The 14,250-nt window shown below is 38.3% G+C and overlaps 1 protein-coding gene across 2 annotated transcripts in view; it reads left to right on the forward strand.

The window, feature by feature from the left end:
• The window catches only part of BBOX1 (gamma-butyrobetaine hydroxylase 1), a 58,992-nt gene that overhangs the window by 24,033 nt on the left and 20,709 nt on the right, over positions 1-14,250 (forward strand). For both annotated transcript variants that reach the window (XM_043580840.1, XM_043580841.1), the window contains exon 4: positions 2,717-2,915. In XM_043580840.1, coding sequence (XP_043436775.1) covers positions 2,717-2,915 — 199 coding nt within the window. The remainder of the gene's footprint in view (positions 1-2,716; positions 2,916-14,250) is intronic.

Here is a 14,250-nt window from a genome sequence, read left to right on the forward strand (position 1 = left end):
ATCACACTTAGCAGACTGAGTGTATGAGTGGCTCACAGTAGAACACAGGTTCTATAATGAGCTGTAGCCCCTGGTTGCTGATTTTTGTAAAGCACTTTCTAGGGCGTGCCAGGATGAGAGCTATAGTTGGAAAATTGTGAACTTTGCAGAACTTAAAAGGCATTGTAACCACCTTCTGATAGTCAACTCTTATAAATCTGAAATTGTGGAGGATATGCTATGCGTAGTCAGCCTTGCTTCCTACTGGAGTCCCAGTGTGAATATGGTTAATTTTATACATGTAAAGAGTAACAACATATTTACTGAAAGAACCTAAGTCATCCTGTGCTTTTAAAACAAAGAATAGTGTGTGTTTGCATGCGCAGCTGTGCATGTGTATGGGTGATTCTGTAGTGGGAAAATGACTCCTGTAGAAACAAAAACTCATTAAAACATACTATAAATGTATAGAGATGTACATAGTGTGTGCCCTAAGGAGATCCTCCTTGAGACCACAAAGTAGTCAAAATGCGAACTCAAAGTTTTTAAAACATTTACATCTTGTGAAAATGTCTTTTTCAATCTCTATGTATTATATTTCCCTGATACACCATCACTGACATTCTCTGGAAAGTGATAATGGCCTTAAGTAAAAGCAAACCAGCATGGACCCCTGAAATGCACTGGCATACATTAAAGAAAGAAGCTAGCTGGTTTTTAATTCTTAGTTCATTTCACAAAAGATGGACAGCAATGTTGTAGTGTTGTGCCACAAAACCTACTCATCATGTTTTTTGCTGCATTTAAAATCGGGACTAGGAGCCAAAGTTTATCTTTAACTTTTTTTTTTTAATTCCAGCATAATTAGCATTCAGTGTTACATTCAGGGTTTACCTTTAAACACCAGTGCTTAAACAAGTTCAGACAACGTGGTCCTAATTGTAACATGCTTTCCTTTCTTTTTTATCTGGTAGATTTCCTTTATAAGGGACAGAATAAGCAATAGACATTCACACATCTGTTCTCTCATATGCGACAACAGCATTTTAAGGCATCACTTGTTTATTTTATGTGTAGTTGTTAAAATTACAGACTCTGGAATTCGTTGCCTGGATCTGACTAACCAGCTCTGCAAATCATTAGCTCTGCATGACTTGGATCTTTGCTCCCTCTTCTATAGTTTGGGAATGCTGAAAGCATCTATTGCATATTTATATTGTGGACATTAAAAGAAATAATATATGGGAAGCACCCAGCACTGTGCCCGCCATCTTGAAAGTACTCAGCAAATGTAGTAGCAGCACTGGTCTGCTATGTGCCAGGCACTGAACGAGGCTACTTGCATTATCTCACTGCGTGGTCAACAAATGACCTGCAAGGTAGAGGTAACCATGGGCATTTTGTAACTCAAGAGGCGGCAGCTCAGAAAAGACACTAAGAAACTAGCTGGCAAGATGCAACCCAATGATGCAAACCCAGGCCCCTCTGCCTCTGTGTTCTTCCCCCTGTTCATGTCCTCTCTCACACGGTACCAGCTGCATGTGTGTGTTTAGCTGGTGGCTAACTAGCTGGTGGAAGTTCAGGAAGTGACCTCCTGAACCTGCTGGGACCTTTTCACTTGTAAAGTACCATGTGACTCCTAAGAAATCCCTGTGTCTGCAGAAACAGCCATGTTGACATCAAAGGGAGAATGATTTCCAGTCTACAACTACTGCATGGGAACATTGACCCATTCCTCATTCTTCAAGTGGGGGCTTTGGGGTTGTTTTCTGTAACGTGCCATAGGTTCCCCCAGTTAGAAGATTGAGGCATTGCTCAGGATGATAATTGAGATAGTAAGATCTCATTCTGTCACTTGTTAGGAAGGTTTGCCTTCCTAAGGCAAACACTTTCTTCCAAAAATGAAGAAATCAAATGGATTAACTAGAGTTGGGTATTTCCTGAATGCAGTTGCTAATATCTGAGTTATTTCCCTTGGCAAAATGACATCTTTGCGTTCCGCCTCCTTTAGGAGAGCCTGGTTGGCAAGCAAATTATTTTCTTCCCTTTGTTTTCCTTTCTGCTTCTTAAGTAAACATTTTTTATGAGCATTTGATCATGAGGGATTTGACTTTATCTGGTGTGGCATTATCATCAAAGGGTCTACATAAAATGCATCTTTTATGCATCCTATGACCACACCTTTCACTTTTTTGTCCCTATGGACTGTTTTTGTTGACTCCAAAGAATGATTTGGCCTCAGAGAAAGCTTCTTATCAAGTGAAGTAAGAGGAAGAAGTTGTACCTACCAAGGCAAACACTCCTCCCACCTCCAGAAATACGCATATGCTGTTCTAAGTCCATCATTCAGATTTTATCATTTATTTGGAGTTGAGCAATGCTACTTGGTGATTAAAACACACAATATTTCAGCATTATTTCCAAGCAGAGTCCAGGCAGAGAAGCCCTAAGGACATACAGATCAAGAGCTATCCACAAGTTAAACATTCCCTCAACACATGAGGTATAGTGAATACCTGTCATGGGTCAGGCAATGGTAGGCAGGAGGTATATAGTAGATTGGCATGTCTCCAGGGAAGAAAATCTGGTAGCCTGGGTATTCCTAATATGACTGAAATTCTGTAAATTCCATGATAAATCAAAGGTCAGCTTCAATGAACTAGCCCCTTCTCGGAGATTCTCATTTTATATAAACACAATGTAACCCCACCTGGTTTCTTTCTTTTCTTGTTCACAGAATGTCAGTACTGGGGCTCAGAGCTCCAGCTGCCTACACTGGATTTTGAAGATGTTTTAAAAAATGATGAACATGCATACAAGTGGCTCTCCAGCCTCAAGAAAGTAGGCATAGTACGACTCACAGGAGCATCTGACAAACGAGGAGAAGTTTTAAAACTTGGGAAAAGGATTGGTTTCCTTTACCTTACATTTTATGGGTGAGTCACCAAATAATCTGTATTCTGCCATTATATGTAAAGTTTGATATATTTCCCAGAAGGGGGACACTTTTGACTGGAGATACAAAATTTCCATAATGCCATGAACAGGAAGTCGGATGAGAAGGCAAATCTAAAAGTGGGATTTCCCTGAGAATAACTGAAATCTTAAGGGATCCTAAAAGCCCAAAGACATCAGACATCAAAGACAGGCTAGTGATGGATGGTGTGTTAGTTTGCTAGGGCTGCCCTAACAGAATACCATAGACTGGGTCGCTTAAACAACAGAAATTTATTTCCTCCCAGTTCTGAAAGCCAGAAGTCTAAGATCAAGGTGCTGGCAGGTTTGGTTTCCAGTGAGAGCTCTCTTTGTGAGTTGGAGATGGCCTTTCCTCTCTGTACCCGCATTGTTGGTGTCTCTTCCTTTTCTTATAAGGACACCAGTCCTGGTGAAGAAGAGCCCCAGCCTTACAACTTCATTTAACTTTATTCACCTCCTTAAAGGCTCTTTCTCCAAATACACTCATATTGGTGGTTAGGGCTTCACCATGGGATTTGGGGGAGGGCACAATTCATTTCACAGCAGGTGGGATGGAAGACTGTGTTTCTCCAAGATTTTTATAAATACTGAAAGTTCATTAAAGTTTTACCACCCAAGACTCAGTGCAAAATAAAGTAGGGCCCTGGGGAATTTAAAGCCGCCCACCAGATGTGTTAAAAAAAAAAAAAAAGATAAAAGTAACCTGCAGAAAATTAGGTCTATGTACTTCAGCAAGTAACAGGAAATGTAACTGACTTTAACTTTGAAACAAGAAGCTGTTTGCATAAGAATTACCTGGGAGGTAACATTAATTATGGATAAGAAACACAACAGGAAACACTTAGGTGCAAGTGGGGATATTACAGTATTTCTAATCTGTAGGGTGAACCCTTCCTGTGATGTATACAATTACTCTTGGGCTCTGCTTGAGCAGAGCACATTGGGAGCGAAAAGAACCTTCAAAATCCAAAGGTTGCAAAACTGGTAGCACACAGACTGTATTCAGATATGTTTTATTTGGCCCACAGGATGTTGAAAGAAAATAGAATTTGTTGTCAACACTTAAAAACTGGGAGATTTTACATTAAATATGGATCTGACTTTTCTTGAAAAATCAAATCTGGCAACAACTGAGGCTAAATCCCTACATGGCAACCATCTGCTTGAAGGGAGCATGTTCTCACTCTCCAGTTGCACAAATTCCACCCCCCAACCCCACCCCCACCTCAGACGTACAAGGGCCCTGCCTGCCCTTGAGTTTGCCATCCCTAATCTAGAGTAAGATCCTCTTGCAAGACTCTACAGACACAGATAAACAGAGGATTCAAAAATATCCCACCACTTGCCCCCACTGATTTGATCAAGTTGATTCACAGCAGGGGAACCTGGGTTGCTCAGCTGGTCAAACGTCTGACTCTTGATTTCAGCTTAGGTCATGAGCTCACAGGTTCATGAGTTTGAGCCCCATGTTGGGCTCTGTGCTGACAGCGTGGAGCCTGCTTGGGATTCTTTCCCTCCCTCTCTCTCTGTCCCTTCCCTGCTCTCTCTCTCTCTCTCTCTCAAAATAAATAAATAAACTTAAAAAAAAAGTTGAATCATGGCAGAAGACTCTATCATGTTTAGGCTTAGAAGACCCAGCCTCCACCCCCACCCCAAGAATTTACTTCCACCATTAGCAAAATTACATTAAGATTGTTCTCTCCCCTACATCTACAAGAATTTAAGCTGTTCTAGAGATTATATCAGTAACAAAATACAAAGGAAAGAGGTGGAAAAGCCTTGAAATTATTAAGAGCCTCAACCCAATATTTGTTCTTTTTTTAACGTTGATAATTTTCTGACACAGATATTATCCACCTGTACACCGATAAGGAAACTGAAGCTCAAAGAATTCAACTATAACCCAAGTTTTCACAGGTAGTAAAAAAAAAAAACCCAAAAAAACCAGAGTTATAACTGGGGTCTGTTTTATCCACAGGCTTCCTAATCCACCTCACTATTGATGATATAAAGCTAGAACATGCAAAGGATGCTTTTAGGCACCAGACATAAACAGAACACTTCAAACTAGATCTCTTCTATGTTCTTTTACTCAATTTTTATTTAGTGACAAGACACTTTTTGTATCTATGCAACCCATTTCATAATTGCACAACTGTAGCCAAATCGGGGGGGAGGGTGGTCTTTGTTATAGTTTTCTAATACTCACCCCCATCCCTCACATTTAGGGTCAGATTCTTTGTCCTGATTCATAACTTACATTTCGTTTTGTTTTGTTGTTACAAATCCTAAAAAGGCTTGATAATTTGGCCCCTGATCTAACATTGTGAAATTTATTGAAATAAATATTCAAAGTTGGTTGTCAAAAACAGATCAGACCTTCTGCTACTGTTACACTTTGTTTGTCCAAGACCTTTGCATCTAACCAGGCAGAGTTAGCCCTATTCCACCTCATCCTCTGTGCAGAGGTCACATCTGTCTCCTGAAGCTCTCAAGCTATACCACATGCTAAGAAATGCCTTTCTGCCCACCTCACTGCTACATCTACAACTGATTACCAAGATCTCTATTGTTGTTGTTGTTGTTGTTGTTGTTAATTTTTGATTCTTTACCTCAAGAACTTACAGAAGAGGACAGTTTTGCTATTGTTGCTTTGTTTGTATTTGTTTGCTTGTTTGCTTTTTATTAAGAGGATGAGAAAAGTAAGTGTTTTCCTCAAGTTATTTTCCTTTTCTGCTCCTTCCCACAATCATGTGGAAAGCGATATTAAAGTTTCTGTAACATGGGATTTAAAAGAAGGGATATTTAGAGCAATAATTCTCCACTGAGGTTGCACATTGGAATAACCAATTTAAAAAATGCTGACATTTGGGTCCAGTCTCCAGAGATTTTTCAAAACAGGATTTGGATGTGATCTGAGTACCAGGACTTTTTAAAACTTTACAGGCGATTCTCATGTGTAGCAAAGGTGAAAACCTTTGGTTGAGAGCAGGGGTACTTTAAGAGAAGGCAGGTCTCTGTTGGCATAGAGCTTGGGTGCTTTCTATCCTCCCAACTCTCACAATTATGTACATGAAGTGGCATTTTTCATGTTCTTCTGTGTACTGTGGTAGTGCCTGGACATGACTTCTCTTTATAACAATCAGTAGTTGCCTTAAACATGGTCTCTCTTTTTCATAGCTTTGTTTCTCCACTGGCAAAGTGCCTTACTCTTGTTTGAAAAAGTAACTGGCAGGTGAGTGAGTGAATGGAATGAATAAATGAAGGCAATAAATAATGGAGAGAGGGGACTGCCAGAAATAGGAGAAGGATAGAGAAAGGAAAGCAGGGAGAGGAAGGTTAAAGGGCAACTTTGCATTCCGTGTAGATTTCTCAAAGATCCTGGTTTCTACTCTTGCTTAGATGCCAAAAATAATAATAGGGTGGTGCTACTTTAGACATGCCCCGCTTGGGAAATCCACCTAGCACTTTGCCATTCAAATAGGATTCCATCCAAATAGTTTAGAGAACTTGAATTGCATGGGTCTAAAGTAAGAATTATAAAATCTATTTTTCGTTCTTAGCTCTTCTCTCAATTGTTAAAGCGTTAGTGGGGTATATAAAAAAACAGTAGATTCCAGCATTTTGCACAGTTTCAGCATATGGGAGGTAAGGAATAAATGCTTAATGATTGATGAACACCTGGATGTTTTAAAAAATACATATAGCAGCAGATAAATGCAATAATTATTCAGCACTTCATAGTCCTAAAATTATGTTCAAATACTAAATCAAAATGGTAATAGCTTTGAGGTCAAAAGTATATGTCATTTCCACATCTATATTTTCTCAGATGCTTGTCATTATTTTGTTAGGTCAAATCCAAATCCTGTTTTTAAACCTTTAATTTGGATCAATATAGTTTTATAGAGTGGGGCCAAAAGCCTCATCTCATGTACCTGCACTTTCTCCCCAAATCAATAAAAATACCTTCCTGAATATTTTTTTCTAAATTTTTATTTAATCATTTAAAAAATTATGTATAATTAATATACAGTGTTATATTCATTTTAGGCGTACAACATAAGCAATTCTATACATTACTCAATGTTCATCACAATAAGTGTACTCTTAATCCCCCTTATCTATTTCACGCTTCCCCACTCACCTCCCCCCTGGCAACCACCAGTTTTCCCTGAAAGGGCAAAATCATACTCCAAAAATATTCCTTTTCCAATTGGTGGAACAACGAAATAAATTGGCTAGGTCAGGGTTTTATTATTCACATCATATTTACATGTAATGGTGTGTGTGTGTGTGTGTGTGTGTGTGTGTGTGTGTGTGACACACACAAAGAAGGAAGGGATTCAGTGTCCATTTTTTAAAAATATTTACTACCAGTTTTGGGCATTAAGTAGGTATTCTGCTTGTAACCAGCAGCCAGGATAATCTTTGAAAATAAGGCTTGCATAGCTCATGGCCATTGTCACTGTCATTTTGAGCTCCTTGAAGGCTGAAATGGTGGCCTAATCACGGTTATATCTTCAGTACTAGCTCAGTGCCTGACATACAGTGATCACCCAGGAAATTTTAATAAAAGGGAAAGCATGCTAAGATATTGAGCAATTCATTTGGCCAAGATGACAAAAGTTCTTTCTTAGCATTGTCGGTATTTAGTTAGAAAATTAACCTTGTGAGCAATTCTGAGTGACCCTTCTTCATCAGGAAGTTAAGCAGAAGAGAATACAAATTTCAACCTTAGCTAACAAGACTGCCTTCTTTCCAGAATACAGTCCAGAAGTTTCAGCTTTTCTTCTTTCTAAGAATGCTTTATTTGCTGGCATAAGAAAGTTGCATTAACACATGTAGCAGGGATTAGACAAATAAGAATAATGAGGTGAAAATGAAAAATATGTTTTTCTGAAACACCAACATAAGGAATAACATAGGCAGAGACAATGAAGAAAAGGGATAAAAGAAACTTAAGGATCTTGGTAGTAGTCAAATTTTATCTTGTGGAGACCAGCATGGAAGCTGCATAATTATTGAATAAAACTTATACAGTCACATGTTGTAGTGGAAATATTTAAATAAATACTCTGGAACACTTCATTCCAAAAATTAAGGGGAGAACTGAGGACTCAACACCCCACAGCATCTGTATTACATTACTGCCCAGAGAGCTGCCCATAGGACCAGTAGAGAATCAGAATTGAATCATGGCTCCATCACCGGCTATTTGTAGGGGAGAAGGTGATCTAAGCTTTTCATGTAATTTCCTGGAGTTCTATGATTCTCCTCTCCTGAGGACTTGCTTCTCTCTTACTACAGGACTATTTTAATACCTGGCATGCCCTTTGAAACCTTTAGATGAAAGTTTGCTGGAAAAATGTAAGAGGCTACAACTGCTGCCCAGTTCTTGCATACAGGCTTCATCAGATGAATAACATAATGTCAAGCCTAAAATGTTTCTAGTGGGATGTTTGTCAAATACACCAGCCAGGCCAGTTAAGAATTAACAATATTGAAATGGCCTCTGGGGAGTACAAGAATATATCCTTTCCAGCATTCACTGGATTTCTGCTAGCATTTCTGTAAGCCAGCCCAGCAGCATTTCACACATTCGGTTGTATTAAAGATTGAGGGTGTATGAGTGAAAAATATGATTATTCCTTGGCAGCTGGCCCCTTAGAAATCGCTCCTACCATTAGCACTCCCTCCAAACCTGACTTTGAAATAGCTACTTACTTGATACACATGTTACCAGAAAACATTTGTGAAGTGTGGGGACTAAACAGGGAAAGAAAACAAAACAAAACGAAACAAGTTTACCCATTTTGGTGAAGTTTCTAGCCAAGAAATTGCTGGAGAAAACCACATAGCCCTTCTTGAATTAAAATGGCTTCTGAGTTATGAAAAATCAACCTAAAAAGTAATTTAGACTTGGGAAGAAAACAAAGGAAACCTGTCTTAGTTCTGAAACTAGTTGTAGTAACTCCATCCTACTTGGTAAAAAATTCACACTGGGATTTCTTCGTGAGTTGTTTAGATTTAGTACTGACCATCATTGTGTTTAAGTAGAGGGGAGAGAACCTTTAAAATATGTATTCTTGTGAGCATTAGGGTTTCCCAAGCAAAGTAACAGTCTCTGTTCTCTGGGCCATTGTGAACCCCAGCTTATGTTATCAGCCAACAGACAGTCCCTGGGGTTCCCTTTGTAATATTCAATTTCGCAGTAATTAAAGTTGCTGCCAACAAAACCACTTGAGTATGAGGTCATCTCATGAATGAAAGGAAAAATAATTTCTGTGTCTCATGCTCCCCTTGAAATCACTTGAGGAAATTTTGAGACCCTAACAAGCCACTTGCTTCTCCACAAGCACTGACCACCCCCCCCCCCCCCCGCCACATCCCTTACCTCCTTGGTTATCCCCTGAGTATCCAGGACAGGCAGCTAGTAATGGAAACGGGGGAAAATAATTGTCTATGAAGCACCTTTTACATGCTAAGTATTGAACTCAATGCTTTAGAGTCATTATCTTGAATCTTTGCAATTCCAGTAAGAACCATTACTCCCATTTTAGAGATAAGGAAACTGAGACAGAAGAATCAGGCTTCAAACCCAGGTTTACCTGATTCAACACTCTGGAGTCTTTCCTTTGCACTGTACTCCTATGGCAGTTTACCCAGCATCCCCCCATAATTCCTAAGGCCGTAATAATGATTAACTAATTACTATCAAATGTGGCTTCTACTCATTTACAGCTCAGATGCAAGGGAATAATTTAACGGGGGTATATAGAAATTTGTCAAACTAAGTCATGACGACAGCACTGGAATATTTATTCCCATCCCCTCTATTAAAGTCCAATTATAGCCAACTGTTTATGCAAAGGGAAAGTGACAGTTAACAAGGAATCAGAGAACTTGTGGCAAGAAAAGATAAAGTTTATATTTTAATCTTTCACATCAAAAATTTAAACTAGCTTCTAGATCTTGTTCTGATGAAATAAATTAAGCACAATTTGACCTACCACCCCCCCCCCGAAAACCACTAAATGTGCTTAAGGTGGAATTCTCATAAACTTTTTTTTTTTTTGCAATGCATTGCATTCTTAGTTTTTCATGATGAAAGCCTTCAGAACCTTGGAGGAAATTGCTACAACGTTTTTCTCTATGTTTATAGAGGTACTTGTTACCTTTCTATCACTATCTGTCTTTATTTTTATTATTGGGAGTATTAACTTTTCAAAATAAATTAAAAATAAATTTCATTTCTCATGGTGAAATATAATACAGACATAGAAAAATCACACAAAACAAATGTATAGCTTAATAAAATTTTATAAGCCAAACACTCTTGAAACACCATGCAGGTCAAGAAATAGAACATTACCAGTCACTCCAGAACCCATCCACATACCCCAAAGGATCACAAACCCCTCTTTCTCCCCAAATTCTTTCCTGAAAAATCTTTCCTGAAAGAAAAATTCTTTCCCCAAAAGCTCTCCTGAATTCTATGGTATTCACTATCTTGTTTTCCTGATAGAGTATTATCACCAAAATGTGCAGTAGTTAACAATAGTTTCCCAATTTTTTAGATTTTTTATATCTTTTTTTAAATTCTCTATTAGTTCTATTAGTAAATAAAATTTACTACTTAGCACCAGGGCCATGTGAACATATCTCTGTTCATTTGGGTTGTCTGAATCCCATTCTCTTGTAAATTCCTCAGGAAGGACCCATGAGAACAATATTCTCTAAATTCTTGCATGTTGACAGCAATTTAAGGTCTTTATACTTGAAAATCAGTTTGGCTAAATATGAAGTTCTTGGCTCACAGAATCTTTAATATGTCACTACGGTTTTATTGGTAATCTCATTTTCTTTTTCTTATGAATAATTTGGTATTTTTACTTGGATGCCCAAAAGATTTTTCCCTTTAAAGACCAGTGATTTTACAGACTCTTTTAGTGTTGGTTGTTCTGGGACAACTCTTCCAGGCAATGTCTGGTTTGGTCTCTCAAAAAAAAAAAAATTTTTTTTTTATTTCAAGATTTTTAAAAATCATAGCTCTTAATATTTGTTCTCTACTTTGCGTTTCTTCTTTTGAGGACTCTTATTATGTATATATTTACCTTCTGTGCCTGTTCCTTTTAATGTATTACTTTCTCTCAAATCTTTATCTCTTGTCTTTTTTGATATTTATGTTTTTCTCCTTTTTTTTTTTAATTTTTTTTCAACGTTTATTTATTTTTGGGACAGAGAGAGACAGAGCATGAACGGGGGAGGGACAGAGAGAGAGGGAGACACAGAGTCGGAAACAGGCTCCAGGCTCCGAGCCATCAGCCCAGAGCCCGACGCGGGGCTCGAACTCACGGACCGCGAGATCGTGACCTGGCTGAAGTCGGACGCTTAACCGACTGCGCCACCCAGGCGCCCCATGTTTTTCTCCTTTTTATATTCTAATTATCCAAAGGTGTTATCTGTTGTGCTTATTCAATAGGGCATTTCTTCTAGCTTAGTTTTCATTTTTAATGATTTTTAAGACTTTTCCTTTCTGAATATATCATCCCATACTTGAGTTTCTATATCTGATTAGGTTACTTTTTCATACATTGTATCATTTCATCAATGTGTTCTGGACTCAACAGAAGTAGCTGTAAATAGAAAATAGAAATTAGAAATGGAAAAACTAGAATATTTTTTATCTTTGGAGGGCATGTCCTTCTGGTATGTATTATCTGTAGGTATGTTATTTTGCTACTCATTCTTTTCCTTTATTTAAAAAATTTCTTAATGTTTATTTTTGAGAGAGAGAGAGAGAGACAGAGAGAGAGCGCAAGCAGAGGAGGGGCGGAGAGAGAGGGAGACACAGAATCCAAAGCAGGCTCCAGGCTATGAGGTGTCAGCACAGAGCCGGATGTGGGGCTTGAACTCACGAGCAGGGAGATCATGACCTGAACCGAAGTCTGACACTTAACCGACTGAACCACCCAGGCACCCTTATGCATTCTTTTTCTTAAAATAACTTTATGACATTAAACCTTAATCATTTGATGTTGATAATTTTTATGTGAATTTTCCTTAATTATTAAAAGGAGATATGATTCAGAAACTTTTTGTTATGGTTTTAAGCTGTGTTTCTAAACTATGGCTAATAACATTCTAACATTCCCTGGTTTCTCTCCTTTACTTTTATCTGGAACTTCATTTTCCTTTGTCCTTACTGTCCCTGTACTGTTTAATTTGGAGTCTTTTTCTCAGAAGAAAGCTTTATGATTGGTGGCCAAATTATTCATAATTTAAATATACCTAAAACATATGACTTAGGTCAAGATTAAAGTTAATAGCCAGACAACCAGGAAAGTAACACAATTTACTGTTTTACAGTCCATGCCTTCATTCAACAAATATTTTTGGCAGTGGGTTAAATGCTATGAGATAAAGGGTATGTTTCAACTCAGTTCCCTAATGTAATGAGACTTTTTGTAAGACTTTACAGGACAACAAGGGAAGCAGAAATTTGAAGCAAAGCCAACAACAGCCACAGAGCAAATTCCATTCCAGCCCATATTGGACTTCTCTCACTTCCTCTGATAGGCCATGTTCTCTCCCTCCACTGGGCCTTTTCACATACTATTTCTTCCCCGCCCCCCCCCCCCTACAATGATCTTTGCCCTTCTGGGTAAATCCTACTCAATCTTCAGGTCTCCACTTAATCTTCCCTTCTTTATTCTCATAAGACCTTGTACTTTAGCTTTGAAAGATAAATCACAATAATTTCCTTCCCCACAGACTGCACATTCCATGAGGTGCAGCAAGTACCATGTCTGTCCTTTTCACTCCCTCAATTCCTGGCCGTTGTGTGTATCTAACAAGTGATCGTGGAAAAATAAATATCTGAAGCTCTGCAGAGTGACTGCATCCGGGAAGTCATCTGTGCATGTGTCACAACTACAATTAGAAATATTACACAGTATATAATCTTTATTTGGATGACTATAAATTAGAAATTTAATTTTCTATGTTAAAACTTCAAAAAAAAATTAACATGGGGCACCTGGGTGGCTCACTTGGTTAAGACACTGACTTTGGCTCAAGTCATGATCTCATGGTTTGTGGTGGGTTCAAGCCCCACATCAGGCTCTGTGCTGACAGCTCAGAGCATGGAGCCTGCTTTGGATTCTGTGTCTCCCTCTCTCTCTGCCCCTCCCCTGCTCATGCTCTGTCTCTGTCTCTGTCTCTCTCTCTCAAAAATAAACATTTAAAAAATGAAAAAAAATTAACATATATGAGCATTATGTTTTAGATCCAACAGGACAAGTAATAATAATCAAAAGAAGGCATTCTTCTATTGCCTGAGGAGACCAGCTTGCAGTGGGTTGAGACTAGAGATTGTAGCTGTTGGTGATAATAAGTCCAGGTCGCACTGGTAGAGCATCTTTTCATATAAGTAAAACTTTAAAAAAGAAAAAGATTACTAATAAATCCAGCATGATATTCCAAGAGTGTGCCACGAACCAAAAGATTATAAAATCTGTCACCAATGCTATAAAGAACAAATCTAGCAAAAACAATATGTAAGCTTCTATACACACAAAAAGATTCAAATTTGTCATAAAACATGATGAAATATCATGAATATCTATGACTGGCCATCTAACTTGGATGGATCTAGTGAATTAGTATTCAAACCAAGCCCACAAAATAGTCTCGAAAAGTCACAATTTTAGTGTTCAGAAGCTTTTGACAAAATCCTTAAATGGAAAATATAAAAGAAATTTCTTTTATCTGGAACTAAATTCCAGTATAGTTAACATGCAGTGCTATATGAGTTTCAGGTGTACAATATAGTGATTCAACAGTTCTATACATCACTCTGTACTCATCCTGATAACTGTGTTCTTAATCCCCTTCACCTCTTTCACCCTCCCCCACTGGTAACCCCCAGTTTGTTCTCTGTAGTTAAGAGTCTGTGTTTGGTTTGTCCAATTCTGAGAATGACACAAATAGCTCAGTGGAAATACATAGATTTGTTTAAAATAGCATCTCTGGCAAAAGCAGGATTGTGTGCACAGTTTCAATGACCTGTCCTTGCACAACACCAGGCAAGTCTATATCAATGGATTAAGATGCTATGCTGAGCCTACCTCTAGTTTTAGAGAAACCTGGTTTCTCTGCCTCAATCATGATGGTTCCTGATAATCTGCTCGAGTTGTTTTACTTGGAGGAACACTGGAATCTATTTCTAATGAAAGATGCATGTAAATACACCCTCATCTCACTAAGGTCCCACAAGTGAGCTTTTAAAAC

Source organism: Prionailurus bengalensis, chromosome D1 (assembly GCF_016509475.1).
Source record: "Prionailurus bengalensis isolate Pbe53 chromosome D1, Fcat_Pben_1.1_paternal_pri, whole genome shotgun sequence".
Lineage (NCBI taxonomy): Eukaryota > Metazoa > Chordata > Mammalia > Carnivora > Felidae > Prionailurus > Prionailurus bengalensis.